Genomic DNA, 16,941 nt, shown 5'->3' with positions numbered 1-16,941 from the left:
CTCCAATTCCTTGAGCTCAGAGCTAGGGACAGGTAAGTCGGTCCTTAACAGTCTAAGGCCAGTGGTCATTCTTGTATGCTTCACGGCCTCATCTTGCGACTTAATTGTTTTCTCGTCTCTTCTCTTTTTCTGTCCACTGAGCCCGATGCCCCGGAAATCAGAATCTTCAACTCTGAAAGGGCGGGAGGGGTGCAGCAGGCGACATAGCAAGTGGAGGGTCAGCGAGGAAGCGGAATCCGGCGGCCTCCGGGAGCGGCCGGCAGAGGGCGCGCCGGGACCGGGAGAGGCGACTGCAGCTGCTGCGGGCCGCTGGCCCCGAAGGGGACGCGGAGGACGCCAGCCCTTGGGAAGCGCACTTGGGACTGGCCCAGCAGCGCCTGGGGGCACGTGTGCTGCCCCGGGGCGCGCTGCCCTGGCTAAAAATACATCGCGCATCCGCGTCCTCCCTGGTGGGGGAGGCGGCCCTAGGGAGGAGATACTGCTGGAGCCTCGTTTTTCTGGGATTACAGGCGTGAGCCACCGCGCCCGGCCCATTTTCTTAATCTTCCCAGGCTCCCGAGAAACCTGGTACAAGCCTCTCACTGCCCCTCAGTCCTCTCATCTGTGGAATGGGGGCTGTTCATGTATTCGATAAATATTGAACGTGTACGTTGTACCAGGCACTGCTGCAGGCGTCCGGCTTAACTACAAGGCTCTTACTGCTGTGGAGTTTACAGCCCACCGTGTGCAGGGAAATAAAATAAGCAAATGGTCAGGATCGTGTCATATTTTCAAAAATGCCATCAGAAAAAGAAGGAATGGTGCGATCGCGAAGAGTCGTATGTAAGCTGCTACTTGAAGAGAGCCACCCTGGGACACGAAGGCGTGTTCTCGGCAGAGGAAACTGCATGTGCAAAAGGCCTCGAGTCCGCTGGAGCTTGACGCCTGACCGGAGACCACAGCCCCCGGCAGGCAGATGTGAGAGACCCCAAAGCCAGTCTAGGGCGGTAGACATCAGAGCTGCAGCAGTCGGCATGGGCCACATAGGTGGACACATTGATCAAAACTCAGGAAGTCTAGGCGCAGTGACTCACGCCTGTCATCCCAACACTTTGGGAGGCTGAGGCGGGTGGGTCACCGGTCAGGAATTCGAGACCAGCTTGACCAATATGGTGAAACCCCATCTCTACTAAAAATACAAAAATTAGCCGGGCTGTGGTGGCGCACGCCTGTCATTCCAGGTACTCAGGAGGCTGAGGAGGGAGAATCGCTTGAATCCGGGAGGCGGAGGCTGCAGTGAGCCCAGATCACGCACTGCGCTCCAGCCTGGGCGACAGAGGGAGACTTTGTGTCAAAACAAACAAACAAACACACCCAACTCAGCGAAGAGTTGCACATTGTACTACTTGTAAACTTTGTTTCCAATACAGACATAGGTAGAGGCAGGCCAGGAGCCACTTTGAGGTGGCTCAAGGCAGGAGAATCGCTTGAATCCGGGAGACGGAGGTTGTAGAGAGCTGAGATCGCGCCACTGCACTCTAGTCTGGGCGACAGAGCGAGACCCTGTCTCAAAAAAAAAAAAAAAAAAAAAAGAAAGAAAAGAGTGGGGGGTCCTGGCTTATGGGAGCAAGTGTGAGCCGGGAAATCCATTCTGCTGCGCTTTCCAGCCTATCCGGCGGCGGACCCCGCAGCCCCAGGGTGTGCAGGGCCGTCTTGTGGGGAGAGGGTGCCAAGGGCAGCGGTGGCCGGAAGGCGTCTGCACCTGGCAGCATACGGGCAAGGTCGGTCTCGAGGTTGGAGGCGAGCAGTGCTACTCACTGCCAGAACCGAGGCTGCAGACTCCCGCCCCTCGCTCAGGTCGTCACGGGCAACCTTGGCGCCGCGGCCACGGCCCCGCCCTTCGCGCAGAGGCCAGGTGGCAGTTGGGGCGCGACCGGCCCGTTTGATTTCCCGCGGCCGGTGGAAAGGGGCGGAGGGGGGAGGGGAAAGGGGCCGCCGGCCAATGGGTCGGGCCGGGGGTGGTCACGTGGCGGCCAGGGGGCGGGGCCCAGGTGTACTTACTGGGCAGCCGGCGGGGGCCCGGGCCGCGGTGCGAAGTCCGGGAGGCGGGGTCGGCGTGCGGGCTGGGGGCTGCTGGGCTGGGATTGGCCCGTGGTCGGGAGGCGGGGTCTGCGCGAGCGGCGGCAGCGGGCTGCGATTGGCCTCGGCTCTGTGCCCGCTGCCGGCGTGCGGGCGAGGCTCGGGGCGCGAGGACCGAGCAGGGCGGCGGGTTCGCGAGCCGGGGGGAGGGGCCGGGGCGGTGGCGGCGGCGGCGGCGGCGGAGGAGGCGGTGGCGGCGGGGGCCGGTACTGGACCCGGCGGGATGAGCGAGGTGGAGGCGGCAGCGGTGGCTACAGCGGTCCCCGCGGCGACGGTGCCCGCGACGGCGGCAGGGGTGGTAGCGGTGGTGGTACCGGTGCCCGCAGGGGAGCCGCAGAAAGCAGGCGGCGGGGCGGGCGGCGGGGGCGGAGCCGCCTCGGGCCCCGCTGCTGGGACCCCCTTGGCGCCGGGCCCCCGCACCCCTGGCAACCCGGCGACGGCGGCCTCGGGAACCCCCGCCCCCCCGGCCCGGAGTCAGGCGGACAAGCCGGTGCTGGGTGAGGGGGGGGCGCGCACAGGGAGGCTCTGAGGGGTCGGCGGGCTGGGGGAGGGGCAGTGTGGAGCCCGGCAGGATCCGGAAAACCAAAGGCGGCCTGGCCCGGAGGCCCAGAGCGCTAACTGGGCTGGGAGCTGCGCACCAAACAAAGTGGATTCCCCTGGTGGGAAATCCTGCCGTGCCTTCCTGGGCAGGAGGGCGGGGCGGGCAGGTTCAGCTAAGGTCTTGGGGTGGAGAATAAAGCCCCAGGGTCCGGCCACGCCCCCGGGCGGGACACAGTGCCTAGTTAACTGGGTTAGAACTAGGCAAACCTCTGAGCCCGGCAAGCAGGTGCACTGGGGACCCTTGCATTGGGAGGGCTAGAAAAACCCTCAGTTATGACCTGGGGGCGGCACTTTGCAGACCAGGTGAGTACCCAGTTCTAGGTGAAGGGTCTGGATTTGTAGGATGTGGGGAACATGCCTTAGAGTTGGAAGGCTTTTTGAAAGCCTGAATCCCCTGTGTGGGTGATTTCATTTAATGGAATAGGGTAAGAATACCTTGAAGCTACTAGTGAAACCTGATTGGCTTGAAGGCAAGCTTAATAGGTTATAAGGCAGTAGGCTAGATTTTTTTTTTTTTTTTTTTTTTGGAGTGTCTCAAAACTGAGTTCAACTCCATCTCTTCCCCCCATCTCACTGTCCCCACTGCATCTCTGCCTGGCAGCAATCCGAGTCCTGGGCACTGTCAAATGGTTCAACGTCCGGAATGGTTACGGATTCATCAACAGGTATCCAAGGAACCCAGGGCGGGGGTGGAATGGGTGTCTTCCGAACTGGCCTGTGGGACTGGACACCCGCCCAACCTCATCTCGACCCCTGCGGAGGCACGTGGTTGCAATGTCCAGCTGATGCTGGTTGAAAGCCTTTAACCGCAGCTCAAATGTGTGCTTAGTGACAAGAGGAAGGCTCCTCCACATCTTCAAGGGCAGCGGAGGATTAATGATTCAGGAACTTGGCAAACCTGGCTCTGACCCTGCCAGCTTCTCATCTCACCTTCTGGAATTGCTTCATTACTTTTACTCTGACATGCCTTTGGGGCAGAATGTATTATAGGGTTCTCTGTGCCTCAGGGCCCCCGGCTGGAATCCTCACTGATTTGCTGTTATGGCAGCACTCACAACTCAGCTCCCTTAAAGAGCTCTGGCTCATTCGAGCCCCCCACCTGTTGGGACTGAGGCTGACAGTGGGGAGCAGGAGGAAGGAGCCAGAGGCTGCTGCTTTCCTTCAGTAGGCAGCCCCACCGCTCAGCACTGGGAGAGGCTGTGGCGGTGGATTCTGAGCAGAGCTGGGTCTCCCCCAGTGGGCCCTTCCCCAGCCCAGGCATCCTGCCCGGCCTGGCCCTCCTGGGAGGCCCTAGTTCACTCTTAGCATGCTGACCTTTGTGCAGATCCATGTGCTTTAAAGCTAAAACGTTTGTTCTGGGGAATGGTCTCTGTCTGATTCTGGAAATGGCAGACTGGGTGGGGGGCAGAGCACCTCCAGGAAAACTTTTCCTTTCTCCCCTCCCCCCACCCACTGGGGTTCTTGTGATAGAGAATGGGTGAGTGTTTTCTTGTCTCTCACCCTTGCACCCACGCGTGTTGAGAGTGGGCCTGACCCTGGGATTCACGTCCAGGCTGAGGATGAGAATAAAGTTTGGTGGCTGTTTGGAGCAAGTTCCTGACACGTTGTTCCCTTCTCAAACTTGTTCTGCACCTCTGGCCCCCTCTGCACTTTCTGCCTCCTTGACTATAGAAGGAAGAAGACTGGAATTTTCCAAGCCTGATGGGGGTTGGGGGAGGGGTGTTGGCCAGGGACAGTTGCACCCAGCGCTGGCAGGTTGTAAGGCTAGCCTGGGGTGGAAGGTGGAGCCCAGGCAAGGGCAGAGCTGTCTCAGGTCCCTCAAGGTGCCTTTGCCTCCCCAGCCTGCCCTTTCCTTGTGAAGTCCAGGTTTGGCACTGAGGTTTTAAGTATACCTCTCTCTACACCAGCTTCTGGAGGTCCTGCTGGCTCTCCCTCCCACTCCCCGGGCCCTGTCTACCCCTAACTGGAATGCTGGAGAGGACGGGCCTACTGAGCTTAGACTGGGCAGCTAGGGGGGCCTCAGTGAGGAGCTGAGGGCTTTGTTAAAGTCCCCTCCTTAACGACCCATCCTGTTCTGCAGGAATGACACCAAGGAAGATGTCTTTGTTCACCAGGTAAGAGCTAGGTTGGCTTTCTGAGGGGAAGAACCGGCCCTCTTTGAAGGCCTTTGCCGAAATCCTTAGCAGTGCGCTCCACCATGTTTCTCCGGCTCTTCTTCACAACGGCCCGTCTGCCAGGGAATAGCTCCCCCCCATCTGCCTCGGGTGCCTGTGTCAACCACCATTAGCCGCACTTGTGTTGGGTTACTAAACGCCTGTCAGAATTGAGCATGTCGCCCCTGGGCATGGCACGCTTACTACCTCCTGGGACCTGTTAACACTCCAGGAAGCACTGAGGCAATTTTCAGAGGGAGAAGGTACTTGGGTGCAGTGGTTCTCAAAGCGTGGCCTCTGCACCAGCGGCAGCAGCATCACCTGACATCCAAATTCTCAGGCCCCAGCCCAGACCTGGTGAATCAGAGCTGGGCCTGGGGCTCCGCAATCGGTTTAACGAGCTCTCCAGGTGATTCTGATGCACGCTACAGCTTGAGAACCACTGCTTGGTGGAAAGAGCTCTCATTGGGACTGAGGTAAGAAGCACAGTGCATTTTACCCACTTTGCAACTGAAGACTGTCCCTGCCTTTTGCTTTGGAGTTCATATTTCTTGCCTCCCTTTTTGAAATCCCGAGGGGTAAAGCGGGGGCGGGGGAGGGGGAAGAGTGTGTCCTGGGGATGGTGGTAACTGCACAGTCATTGCTGAGGCCCTGAGTTCAGGACTTTTCCCCTGCTAAACTTTGACCACCTCCTTGCTCCACCCTCCAGCTCTAGACCCCAAGTCAAATGTTGAATGAAATTGGGTGGTGGCCCCAGCAGGGGTGGCAGAGACTCCTATCTTGCTGTCTCACTTTTCACATGGCCTTTTCCCCAATCAGACAGCTATTAAAAGAAACAACCCCAGGAAGTTTCTGCGCAGCGTTGGAGATGGGGAGACTGTGGAATTTGATGTCGTGGAAGGAGAGAAGGTTTGGGGACTGCTATGGGGCATAGAGTTGACTAGGCGTATGGGAGGGTGGCCTGGAGGTCATCGCAGGCTAAGACTCTCCTGGGGCCAGCTCTGACCCATTCTGCAGGAATGGGACTGTGTTCTCTCACCCTGATGTCCTCTTCCTTAACGCTCAGGCTAAGGGATGTCCTAAATATGTCCCTGTTACCGGTTGGCAGTGTCTGGGTTTCTTCTCTGTAGTTCACCAAGCACTTCGACGTCTGTTCTCCACGTGGGGCCCTGTTCTAGACGTTCCAAGTCCGCCTCTGTAGTAAAAAGGTGGATGCTGGCTGCCAGGCCTTTCTCCACCCAGTCGTATACTCAGGAGGGTGCAGCAGCAATTATTTCAAAAGGACACGTTGCTCCTTCCCAGATGGGTGCAAATGCACTCCACTGCCACTCCAGGGTGGGGAGAAAGAAGTTAGAGGAGCTAAAGGAAAGCTGGAGAGGGGTCTTCCCCTGGAAGAAGGGGAAGCAAGTTGGGAAATGCACGTTGGCTGTTGGAGCGGATTCTGACTATTCCCTCACCACCTTCCCAGGGCGCAGAAGCTGCTAATGTAACTGGGCCCGGGGGGGTGCCCGTGAAGGGCAGCCGTTATGCCCCCAACCGACGTAGGTTCCGCCGATTCATCCCCCGGCCTCCCTCAGTTGTCCCACCACCCATGGTGGCAGAGATCCCCTCCGGGGGGACAGGACCTGGCAGCGAAGGGGAGCGGGCTGAAGACTCTGGGCAGCGGCCCAGACGACGGCGCCCCCCACCCTTCTTCTACCGACGGCGGTTTGTGCGAGGCCCCCGGCCCCCCAACCAGCAGCAGCCTATGGAGGTGAGGGGAAGCTGGAATATGGGAGCCACTTCCCCAAGTTCAGGAGAAGAGTGGGAATTAGGATAGAGACCATGGGTCCCCAAAGGAGGAGGAACTGAGGGTTGGGCAGAGCTGTGGATAACCTGACTCCGGAGCAGCTGCTGTCCCCACAGCTCACCGGGGCCTTTGCATGTTCCCAGAGCACTGACGGGGTAGAACCCAAAGAGACAGCCCCATTGGAGGGGCACCAACAGCAGGGAGATGAGCGGGTCCCCCCGCCCAGATTCCGGCCCAGGTACCGAAGGTAAGACTCCCCTGCTAGGGCTTGGTCTTCCCCTTCCAGTGTTGGCTCCTTGGGGAAAGGGACAGGAGGATGGAAGGGCGAAGCTCTAGGCAGAGCCTGGGCTTCTGGTGAGAGGTGCCTTGCCAGGAGGCGGTGCTCATGGGCTGGAAGCCTGGCTCCTGGAGGTGGGGTGGGGCAGCTGGGTGAGCCCTGGGGAGGCAGTGGTCTGTCCAGGGTGTTCCCTGGTCCCCTCAGAGCCCTGCTCCTTTCCCTAGGCCTTTCCGCCCCAGGCCACCCCAGCAGCCTACCACAGAAGGTGGGGACGGTGAGACCAAGCCCAGCCAAGGTCCCACTGATGGTTCCCGGCCTGAGCCCCAGCGCCCACGAAACCGCCCCTACTTCCAGCGGAGACGGCAGCAGGCCCCTGGCCCCCGGCAGCCCCCAGCCCCTGAGGTGAGGACTTCAGCTGTGGGATGAAAGAAAAGGCTGAGACCAGCTCCACCCCACCCCTTCCTTTTTTCTTTTTCTTTCCTACTCTATCCCTTGGTTCCTTCCCTCGCCTGCCCTGGCCCTGCCACCACCCTCTTCCATGCAGCCTGCTGGGTCCACCCCTGGCAGGTGTCCCCTCCCACCAGGAAGCCCCAGCAGAGGCAATTAAGCCCATGTCATGCCCCTACCCCCTCCACCCGCCCCCAGTGCTTCCTGGAGCCATCGCATCAGCTTGTGGATGTGAACTGAGGGGTGTGATTGAGGGTATTAATGGGAAGGGAAAATGTGAAAGAGGGTTGAAGTTTGGGGCTCTAAAGAACAAGTCTCAGCCTGGCGCGATAGCTCACGCCTGTAATCCCAGCACTTTGGGAGGCAGAAACAGGCGATCACTTGAGATTGGAAGTTCGAAACCAGCCTGACCAACTTGGAGAAACCCAGGCTCTACTAAAGATACAAAAATTAGCCCGGCATGGTAGCACGTGCCTGCAATCCCAGCTACTTGGGAGGCTGAGGCAGGAGAATTGCTTGAACCAGGAGCGGGACGTTGCAGTGAGCCAAGATCTTGGCACTGCACTCCATCCAACCTGGAGTGAGACTCTGTCTCAAAAAAAAAAAAAAGAACAAGTCTCAATTGGCCACCACTGTTCTTTAGACCTCAGCCCCTGTCAACAGTGGGGACCCCAGCACCACCATCCTGGAGTGATTCCAACTCAAAGGACACCCAGAGCTGCCATCTGGTGAGTGGCTGGTGCAGTTGGGCAGGTGGCCAGGAAGGCAGAGGACTGGGTGGCAATAAGTCGCTGTTGTTCACAATCTGTCCATTTCCTTTTCTCTCTCAGGTATCTGCCAGTTTTTCCAACTGACCTGTACCCTACCCAGTACCCTGCTCCCCCTTTCCCATAATTCATGGCATCAAAACACCAGCTTTTCACCTTTTCCTTGAGACTCAGGAGGGCCAAAGCAACAGCCTTTTTCTTTTTCTTTTTTCTTCCCTCCCTGTATCAAGGGTTGAAGGAAGGGAGCCATCCTTACTGTTCAGAGGCACCACCTCCCTCCTGTAACTCAGGCTGAGAAGGGGCCAGCCAGCTCTTACCGCCTCCTGGCCATTTTTCTTCCCGCCTCACCCCCCAAGTTTATTTTTGTTTTCCCCCGGCCCCTACCTCTGAAGCCATTTTATGACCTGTCATTTGCCACCTGAGCCTCCAGTAAAAACAAAAACAGGCTTTCCTGTGGTCTTGGTCTCTGGCTCTTCTGTTTTGGAGAATCGCTAGTAACTCACTGTTGAAGGTGGGGAGGAGGGGATGTGGGGCCGTGGGCAGGGCCTGGCATCCTTGCTCCCGTGTCTCCAGCTGTGCCCCTAGTGAACAGTGCCCTCATCAGGGGGATTCACTGCCCCTGTGACATGGGCTGACACCTCCTCGCAGAGTGAGTATTCTGCAGATGCCAAGAGCAGTGCCCGGCACTGGCAGCTACAATTTATTGAGCATTTACTATTAATAAAGCAATGAGTAGAAATGTGAGTAGGGGCATGAGCAATGGCATCCAGAAGATTGTGAGGCCTTGAGCTGAGGCAGGACAGAGGGAGGAAGAGGGGTGAAGAGTTATGGTCCCTGTCTCAGCCCGTCCTCAAGTGCCTCCACGACAGGATGCTTGTCTTCAGCAGTCACTTTATAGAAGTATCTATATATATACATTTAGTACAACCGACCTTTGGTTTCTTCTCTCAACCCCCTTTTCAAACGTATATAAAAATATCCAAAGGCTCCTCCCAGCCCAGTGTTTCCAGGCAGCTTTTCAAATCCCCTCTTTGCCTTAGTTGGTCAAAAGCCTGTTGGTGCAGCACCCTTCCAGGAAGGGAGAGGAGGAAAGCTAGCTAGGGCTCCTTCTTGGCAGCTTTGGGGAACAATCGGGGCAGAGCCCCAAGCCTAGAGGCGGGAGCCTGCTGTCCTTCCGTCCTGCCACACATGGGCACATACTCTCCTGTTCCCTCTTGCCCTGGAAGGCTGAGCCTGCAGTGAGGGAGGTGAGTCCTTTTCCCTGGAGGGGTCAAGAGAGAACCCCCTTCGCCCAGAGTCTGTGTGGGAAGAATTCAGTGAAAGTCCCAGATTATGGGAGGAGTCCAAGGTGGTGGGAAACTGGATTTCTTGTTCCCCTTCCTGCTCTCTGCTCTGGTTTGTCCCACTGAGAAGGTCTAGACCTGTCCTCCTTCCAATCCCCCTTCTCTAGCAGGGAAGAAGGGATTCTGGAGCTGAGCCTGCGGGGGTGGGGAGGAAAGGGGAAGGGGGGAAGAAGAGGGAGGGGAGAGTGGCCCACCCTGATGGCCACGGCCTAACCACAACACATAAGTAATCCAAAAGAGTCACACGAGGGGAATGAGGGGGTGCTCAGACCACCCTTCCCCCAGCTTCCCAATTCTCCCAGGCTGCAGGGCTGCTTTTCCACCGGGAAGTAATAGGGAAGAGAGGGTTGAAGTGCTGCAGAGGAAAGGAAGGGGCCTCTGGGGTGGGTGGAGAGAGCTGGCTCTCCCCGCCCTGCCTGGCCCCTCAGTCGTTCTCATCTGGCCCTAAGTACTCAAGTTCTGTGCTGGGTTTCACCTCCTGCTCTAAAAGAGAGGGTGTCCGGTGGAAGGCAGCTGAGATCTGGTCAAACGTCCGGCCTCGAGTTTCAGGTACTCTTAAGAAGGTGAAGATGAAGAAGCCCAGCAGGAGGACCGCAAATAGAAGGAAGACGTAGGGCCCCATAGCCTCCTGGGACAGGTGGAGAAAGAGGTGTTGACAGAGTGAGGTGGGGAGGGAAGGGGTGGTTTCAGGCAACCAGGAGCTAAAGGCCTTCACAGGGAGCTGGGGAGACGACAGACAGCAGCTGCCTCCTCCAGGGACAAGGAAAATGATCAGGAATAAGAATTTACACGGAAAAGAGGATTCTCTGAACCCCGAACACTCTTTTAGTTTTCGCCCCCTTCACCATCCTCAGTTACTGCACTCAGAGGAGAGTCCCAGCTGTTTGTAGCATTCATGCAAAGCATATCATTTTATTCTTGGACTAAGGTAAGTTATGTCACTGGTGCGTTTCGGACATCTCAGTTGCTATCCAGTCTGGGTCAGCTCCCTTCCTTGCTTTATTCTGTGTAGCAGGTGGTCCACCAAAGTGACCCAAAGACCCATGGTCTGTGGCTGGAGGAGTCCCTGACTGGGAAGCAGGTGGGCTAGCTGTGTGATGCCCACCTGTGGCCTACAGTGTGGGAGGCTGGGGTGGGAGGACCTACCGCAACATACTGGAAACCCATGCCAATGATGAAGTTGCTCGTCCAGTTGGAGAAACTAGCCACAGCCACGGCTGCCGGGCGGGGTCCCTGGCTGAAGAGCTCGGCCACGATGAACCAAGGAATGGGGCCAGGACCAATCTCAAAAAATGCCACAAAGCCAAAGATGGCCACAATGGAGACGTAGCTCATGGCTGGAACTCGCTCCTAGGAGCCAGAGAGGGAGGGTGGAGAATCCAGTTGAGGCCTTTCTGGATCCTCCCTTGCCCTCAACCCAGAGAAGTGAAATCTATCCCCCTCCCCAGCAGCTTGTGGGGGGGCTGCCGTCCTGGGTTAGAGCAGGCCCTTGAGTCTTTCTGAGCACTGGCGTTCTGCTGGTTATCCCAAGTGTGTTCAAGGCAGAGGAAATGTTACGGCCTCTCAGTTCTTATGACTGTCAGCTCTCCCTGGGCTCTAGAGCTGGGTCTTTAGGAATGATGGTTCCTGAGGCTTGACAGGGGCTCTCCCTCCTGGCTGCCAGAGTTGTGCCACAGCTGCCTCACAGTGCAGCCTAAATCCCTCAGGAGCAGACCACAGTCCCAGCAGATTCTGGAGCCAGTCACCCACAGTCCTGGTCCAGAGCTGGCACCAGGATTGAAAGTGTGTGTGTGAAGAAGGGGACCTGGCTGGTCACAGAGACTCTCAGGACCATTCCCATGGGCTGGGCTGCTAGCCCCTCCTAGCCTCCAGGCCTTACCAGCAGGAGCAGAGCCACAGTCATCAGGATGGCACAGCCACACATGCCCGCCAGGCCCAGAAGATGGAGCGTCCGGCGCCCTGCCCGCTCCACCAACAACACCTGTGGGGAGAGTCAGAGCTTGACCGGAGCCTTTCAGGCACGGGACGTAGGAGGGGCTGCGTGGGTGAGGGCAACCAAGAGCAGGACCTCCGGGACACCCAGGGATGTGAAGCCAGTGACTCGGGCCATTCCGGAGGTGAGCAGTTACCGAGACCAAGGTGAAGACTGTGTTGACCACACCCGCTCCTATGGTGGCATAGGCAGGCTGGCCTACCCCTGCTGTCTCGAAGATGCTGGTCGAATAATAGAAAACCTAGAGGTGGGGGAGAAGAAGAAGTGATGGCAGGGATGTCCCTTCCTCTACTCCAGCCACAACAGGCTGAGTGTTGGTGGAGGGGGTTTGCTCCCAGCTCCTGTCTCCCCTCCCTGGGCTGTGCCCTGCCTGGAGGCTGCTCCACACATACAGCATTGATGCCAGAGAGCTGCTGGCTCAGCTGCAGCACGACCGCAATGATCAGGGGCTGCCGGTGGGTATGACTGCCCAGGAGCTGGAGCAGGGACAATGGCCGCTCACGCTCCAGCTTCCGCTTCTCATCCTTCAGCTCAGCCAGCACTCCAGAAACATCAGCCCAGCCTGTCAGGCGCTTCAGACCTGGAGGAGGGAGGGTCAGGCCTGAAGGGACCTGAGAGGAAGCCAGGTGCTAGCAAGACAAAGTGGAGGCATGGGCCTGGGTCAGGCTGCAGCAGGAGAGCTTACTCTTTCTGGCAGGTCCCTCGAGATTCCGGATGATATAGAGGTAGCGGGGGCTCTCGGGACAGAAGGGGAGCAGGACCAGCTGCAGGAGGGCAGGTAGCACTGTGAGGCCCAAGAGCAGTGGCCACAGGCTGGCAGTGCCCAGCAGGGACTCCAACCCCAGCACCTGTGGGAGAAGGTTGGGAAAGAAGGCAGGTCACTCAGCCCTCCCGCCTTACCTCAGAAGCACACCGTATTCTCCACAGCTCCACCCCAACCACTGCCCAGGCGCCCATGAGGCCCGTCCCGGTTACCTGGGCGATCAGAATGCCAGTGACGATGGCCAGTTGGTTGAGCGTCCCCAGGGCACCCCGCAGGTGAGTGGGAGCAATCTCCCCTACGTACATGGGCACCAGTCCTGATGTCAGCCCTAGGCGAGGGAAGAAGAGAGGGCTGAGGGCAGGTGTCCACTCCCATCTGAAAGCTCAGGTGTGGTGAAAGACAGCAGGGCGCTAGGCAGGGCTGTGGTGCCCGTGAGTACCTGAGTAGGCACCAATGAGGAACCGTCCAAGGATGAGCATTTCATAGGAGGCAGCAGCATTGGCCAGGCCCATGAGGCTGGCCCCCAGCACTGCCAGGACATTGTTGACCAGCATGGCCCTTTTCCTGGCAGGCAGACAGAGTGAGGCTGTGAGGGTGAGGGCACCCAGCGGTGGCTCCCTTCCTGTTTCCCCCACCCCTGCCCTCCAGCTCCGAACCTTCCAAGCCACTGAGAGATGATACCAATGAGGAAGGAGGAAATCATGCCGCCCACGGAAAAGATGGCCACAGAGAGGGCCCAAAGGGTGGTGAGAGTGCCTGGCGGGATGGAGCTGGGTCCCTCAGGCCCCTGCCTCCCCAGCCACGTCTCATTGTAGCTCTGTTCAATCACCTGGGAGACAGCAGAGGACAGATTTACTGCAGACCCTCACCTTTCCACCACCCCTGAGACACCTGTCCTCCTCGTTTGGGTACCCCCACCCTGCCAGCAGCAGGCCCTCACCTTCTGAGGGGCATTGATGACTCCAATGTTGTAGCCAAACTGCAGGGAGCCAAGCACAGCAGAGAACACAGCAAGGACCAGGGTCCCAGTCACTCGCTGCTGCGGGGGTTCCCCATCCTGGACAGGCAGACACAAAGACACAGCATGTCACATGGAACCATGATTTTTTTTCCTTCGCTAGCGGCCCGGGCCCAGCTGGAGCCTGAAGATACTGGGCTCCATCCAACACGTTGGGTGAGGGAAACTGGGCCATATTAGGAATTGCACAAAGATCTCAATGTAAACAGGAGCTCAACTTCAACCTGGGCATAAAGGAGAAACTGGATGTTTGAGTCCATAAGGCAGAGAAATGTTTGAGAACTTGTCTCAAAATTCTTCTGTGACCTTGGGACAGGCTTGGCCTTAAGAGCTCAGATTTGTGTGACCTTGGCCAAGTCACTTCCCTGCCCTGAACCTGAGTGTCCTCTGTGAGATGTGGGTGATGTTTCCTGCCTTGCCTACCTATCTGTGAGAGTGTTGTGAAAATCAACATCCCATGTTAACAGTATCCATGACAGTGCTGGTTTCATAAATTGACAAGTGCATTATTTGCATTATTATCATCAGCCACTGTCCTCTTCCCTCCCCTCTGGGGGTTCTGTCAGCCAGCTCCAGGAGGACCCCAACAGGACCAAGAAGTGCTGCTCCAGAAAGGACATCCCGGTCATCTAGGGGTGGCCTTCTCTATCTGTGTCGCAGCCTGCCCTCCCCCTGTAAACTGCGTGCAGGGAGGGCCGTCCAGGAGTTCTGCCTGGGAGAGCCATGCCCAGGGGAGGAGGGCAGGAAGGTGGTGTGAGGGGCGGTGGCAGTGGTGGCCGCTCGCTGGCGGCACAGACTGTCTCCAAGCGGAAACCTGAGCTGGGGGAGGGGGGGCTGACAGTCCCCTCTGCCCCTCCACCAACCGTGGGGCCAAGGGAAAGTTCAGCGTCTTGGAGGGCGGCCAGGAGTGGGGGTGGGGGCCCACGGAGAGCCTCCAGTCCTCGAAACACTGCCCGCGAGCGGAGACGGACGGACAGCTCCCGGAGGGCAAGACCCGCCTGGATCTGCTTTCCCGAGTCGGAACGAGGGCAGAGTGTCCCCAATTCCGGAGCGCCGCGCCGCCTATTAGGCAAGGGGGTGAACCCTGGCTCGCAGAATCCACTTGCTGCCTGTGCCCCGAAAGGCCCTCCAGACCCACTCTGCCTCTTGGTAGGATTGGAATCTCACAGTCACGGGTTGTCCAGGCCGGGTATAAATAGCCAGCCCCCCACCTTCACCCCCTGCGCCTGCGCATGAACCACCCCCAGCTGACCCCAACCGCGACCCCCAGCCCAAGAAAAGCGCTACCCCTGCCCCCCGCCCCGCCCCTCATGATGAATCCTACTTCAGAGCCTATCTGTTGGAAGCCCGACGGCATCTCGTCTTAGAAGAGCTGGACGCGTAGGGGCGGCGAAGATGAAAGAACAGATCCGGGAGTCTCTGGCCCCGGCCTGGCGCGCAGAAGCTGCGGGGGCCGTGGGGGTCCCGAAGTGACGAGCGCAGGCGGGCCCAATGGGACCCACAGCCACAAGCCAAGGTGTCAGAGAGCAGTGGGGCTCCCGCGGATCTGACGGAGCCGGGCTGGGGGAAAAGACGCGAGGAGCCCCCTCCACCTCGCTTCTGCCCCCGCGGGCCACGCCCTTCACAGCACCCATTGGCCAGGAGCCCGCACACCCCAGAAGGCCACGCCCCCTCCGCCTGGGGTTTAAAGTTTGGCTGGAGTTGGTGGGGCCGGCCAGTAAGGCCACGCCCCTCCGCGTGGCTGGAGAGTCACGCCTCTCGGGTTCCCGCCAACATCCGACTGAGAAGTTTTGAGAAGAGTCCCCGGAACAAAAGGCCCCGCCCACCCACGTGTTAGGACTCCGCCCACCAGCTAGGATGCCGGGCTGCAGAAGCATCTTAAACTCTGCGGGTCTGGACTGTGGGGTCGGAGAGGAGAGGACAGGCCAGGTATACTTGCCCCGGGGAAACTCCAGCGGCCTGAGACGGCTCGCGAGCCGGCTCGCGGGTTGAGAGAGGAGCAATGCCCCAAAGTAACCCGGGGCGGCTATTTTTAGCTCCCACGTTGGGAGCCTCCAAATGTCAGGTCCCGGGCGTCCCAGCCTGTCCCAGGCGGGGGCGGAGAGACAGGGAGATGGAGCCTTAAAGGGTCCGCGACATGCTTCCCACGCGAGTGTGGCCCTGGGGGCCAGAAAATTCCGTTCCCAGAGCGGGTCTGGTGGCCGGGCTGCTTGGTCCTGTCTTTCAGTGCCTCCCTGCCCCGGGCGCTGCCTATCCCGTCCTTCCCCTACACACATTCCCCAGGTTGGTTCCTGGAGCCGGTCCGAGGGACAAATGGTCACACCGACCACACCACCAGCCCTAAGGTCTCTGAGCCTCTGAGGTCTCTGAGCATATGCTGGCCGCGTGGACGACACGCTCTCTGGAGGCTGCTCCGGGTTTGGATCCTCGGCCAAATTCTGCCAGGCAGGAAGTGCGCGACCTAGGGTCGGCGCGTGGGGAGAGATAACCGAGATACCCAGAGCGTGGAGTGTCTGGCTCAGAAAACCGGCTTCGGAAGCGCAGGGCTGTGGTGCCACCTGGAGGGCGAGCGAGGAGCCGTAGTGGATTGCACTTGGAATCTCAACCCCACTCTCTCTTGCCTTTCCGTCACCCTAAGGCTTCAGGGACATGTAACCCAGGCCCTTCTCTGGAGCGGCAAATCCAGGTGTTCGTTACCGCCTGGATGTGGCAGCTCTAGTGATCAGCATGTCCAGACCTGCTCCTCCTCCTAACTTCCTTATTTCAGTGAATTACCTGCCCAGTCACCCCTATGGTAGAAGTCATGCGCGATTCCTCCTGTCCTGCACCGCTCTCCCGGTTTATCCAGTTAGTTTCCAACGTTGGTGCTTTGACCTCCAAAATTCTCTCATATTCATTCGATATTCCCTGTGGCGGCTGCCACTTCAGTCCAGATCACCATCACCCTCACTGATCTTCCTGCTCTTCTTTCCTTTATGACGAGGGCAGAGAACAATTTTCAAAGGTCCAATCTCATCTCTCATGCAAGAAGTCACTGTCTCTATTGCCCCAACTGTCAAGTTCAAATCCCTTTTCAGAGTGAACTCCTGTCTCTCTTCTCCGATCTCTGGCTTAACCTAACTCTCCTGCCTCTCCTTCTATCTCCTTCGCCTCCTGTTCTGGGCAATGCCTAAGTCCTTATTGTACCCAGAACACGCTGTGCCGTTACACCCCTTCTTGATCCCTTTGCTGCACTAATCCCCTGCAAAATGTGGAATGCCGGCTGGGCGCGGTGGCTCACACCTGTAATCCCAGCACTTTGGGAGGCGGAGGAAGGCGGATCACCTGAGGTCAGGAGTTTGAAACCAGCCCGGCCAACACGGAGAAACCCATCTCTGCTAAAGATACAAAAATTAGCCAGGCGTGGTTATGCACACCTGTAATCCCAGCTACTCGGGAGGCTGAGGCAGGAGAATGGCTTGAACCCGGGAGGTGGAGGTTGCAGTGAGCCGAGATCGTGCCTCTGCACTCCAGCCTGGCGACAGAGTGAGACTCCGTCTCAAGAAAAAAAAAAAAAAATCCGGAATGCCAAAGGACTCCTCTTCTTCCTTCAGAGAAAGCTTCCCCACCCAGCTCCTGCTCCACAGGTTCACTTCATTTCCGGCTTCTGGGGACCTTGATCCCTGAGTTCCAG

The 16,941-nt window shown here is 58.4% G+C and overlaps 2 protein-coding genes across 3 annotated transcripts; one reads left to right on the top strand and one right to left on the bottom strand.

Moving 5' to 3' along the window:
- Nucleotides 1-2,289: 2,289 nt before the first annotated feature.
- On the top strand, nucleotides 2,290-8,607 carry YBX2 (Y-box binding protein 2). 2 transcript variants are annotated; one of them, XM_003919459.5, is made up of 9 exons: nucleotides 2,290-2,615; nucleotides 3,320-3,383; nucleotides 4,799-4,832; nucleotides 5,691-5,780; nucleotides 6,340-6,624; nucleotides 6,804-6,907; nucleotides 7,162-7,339; nucleotides 8,028-8,112; nucleotides 8,215-8,607. In XM_003919459.5, the coding sequence occupies exons 1-8, from the start codon at nucleotides 2,342-2,344 to the stop codon at nucleotides 8,076-8,078; spliced, it is 1,080 nt and encodes a 359-aa protein (XP_003919508.2). In that variant the 5' UTR covers nucleotides 2,290-2,341; the 3' UTR covers nucleotides 8,079-8,112; nucleotides 8,215-8,607. The 2 variants fall into 2 exon arrangements, with proteins under 2 accessions (XP_003919508.2, XP_031513195.1); XM_031657335.1 differs by having other exon boundaries at nucleotides 8,382-8,598.
- A 211-nt stretch (nucleotides 8,608-8,818) lies between these two features.
- Nucleotides 8,819-14,888, bottom strand: SLC2A4 (solute carrier family 2 member 4). Its single transcript, XM_003912229.4, has 11 exons — nucleotides 14,593-14,888; nucleotides 13,191-13,307; nucleotides 12,907-13,079; nucleotides 12,690-12,814; nucleotides 12,463-12,578; nucleotides 12,173-12,335; nucleotides 11,880-12,067; nucleotides 11,624-11,728; nucleotides 11,374-11,475; nucleotides 10,641-10,844; nucleotides 8,819-10,122 (listed from the first exon to the last, which is right to left on the bottom strand). Exons 1-11 carry the CDS (start codon nucleotides 14,623-14,625, stop codon nucleotides 9,919-9,921), a joined length of 1,530 nt encoding a protein of 509 aa, XP_003912278.1. The 5' UTR covers nucleotides 14,626-14,888; the 3' UTR covers nucleotides 8,819-9,918.
- Nucleotides 14,889-16,941: the final 2,053 nt, after the last annotated feature.

Source organism: Papio anubis, chromosome 17 (assembly GCF_008728515.1).
Source record: "Papio anubis isolate 15944 chromosome 17, Panubis1.0, whole genome shotgun sequence".
In the NCBI taxonomy this organism is placed as follows: domain Eukaryota; kingdom Metazoa; phylum Chordata; class Mammalia; order Primates; family Cercopithecidae; genus Papio; species Papio anubis.
This window is presented reverse-complemented; position numbering and strand designations above follow the sequence as displayed.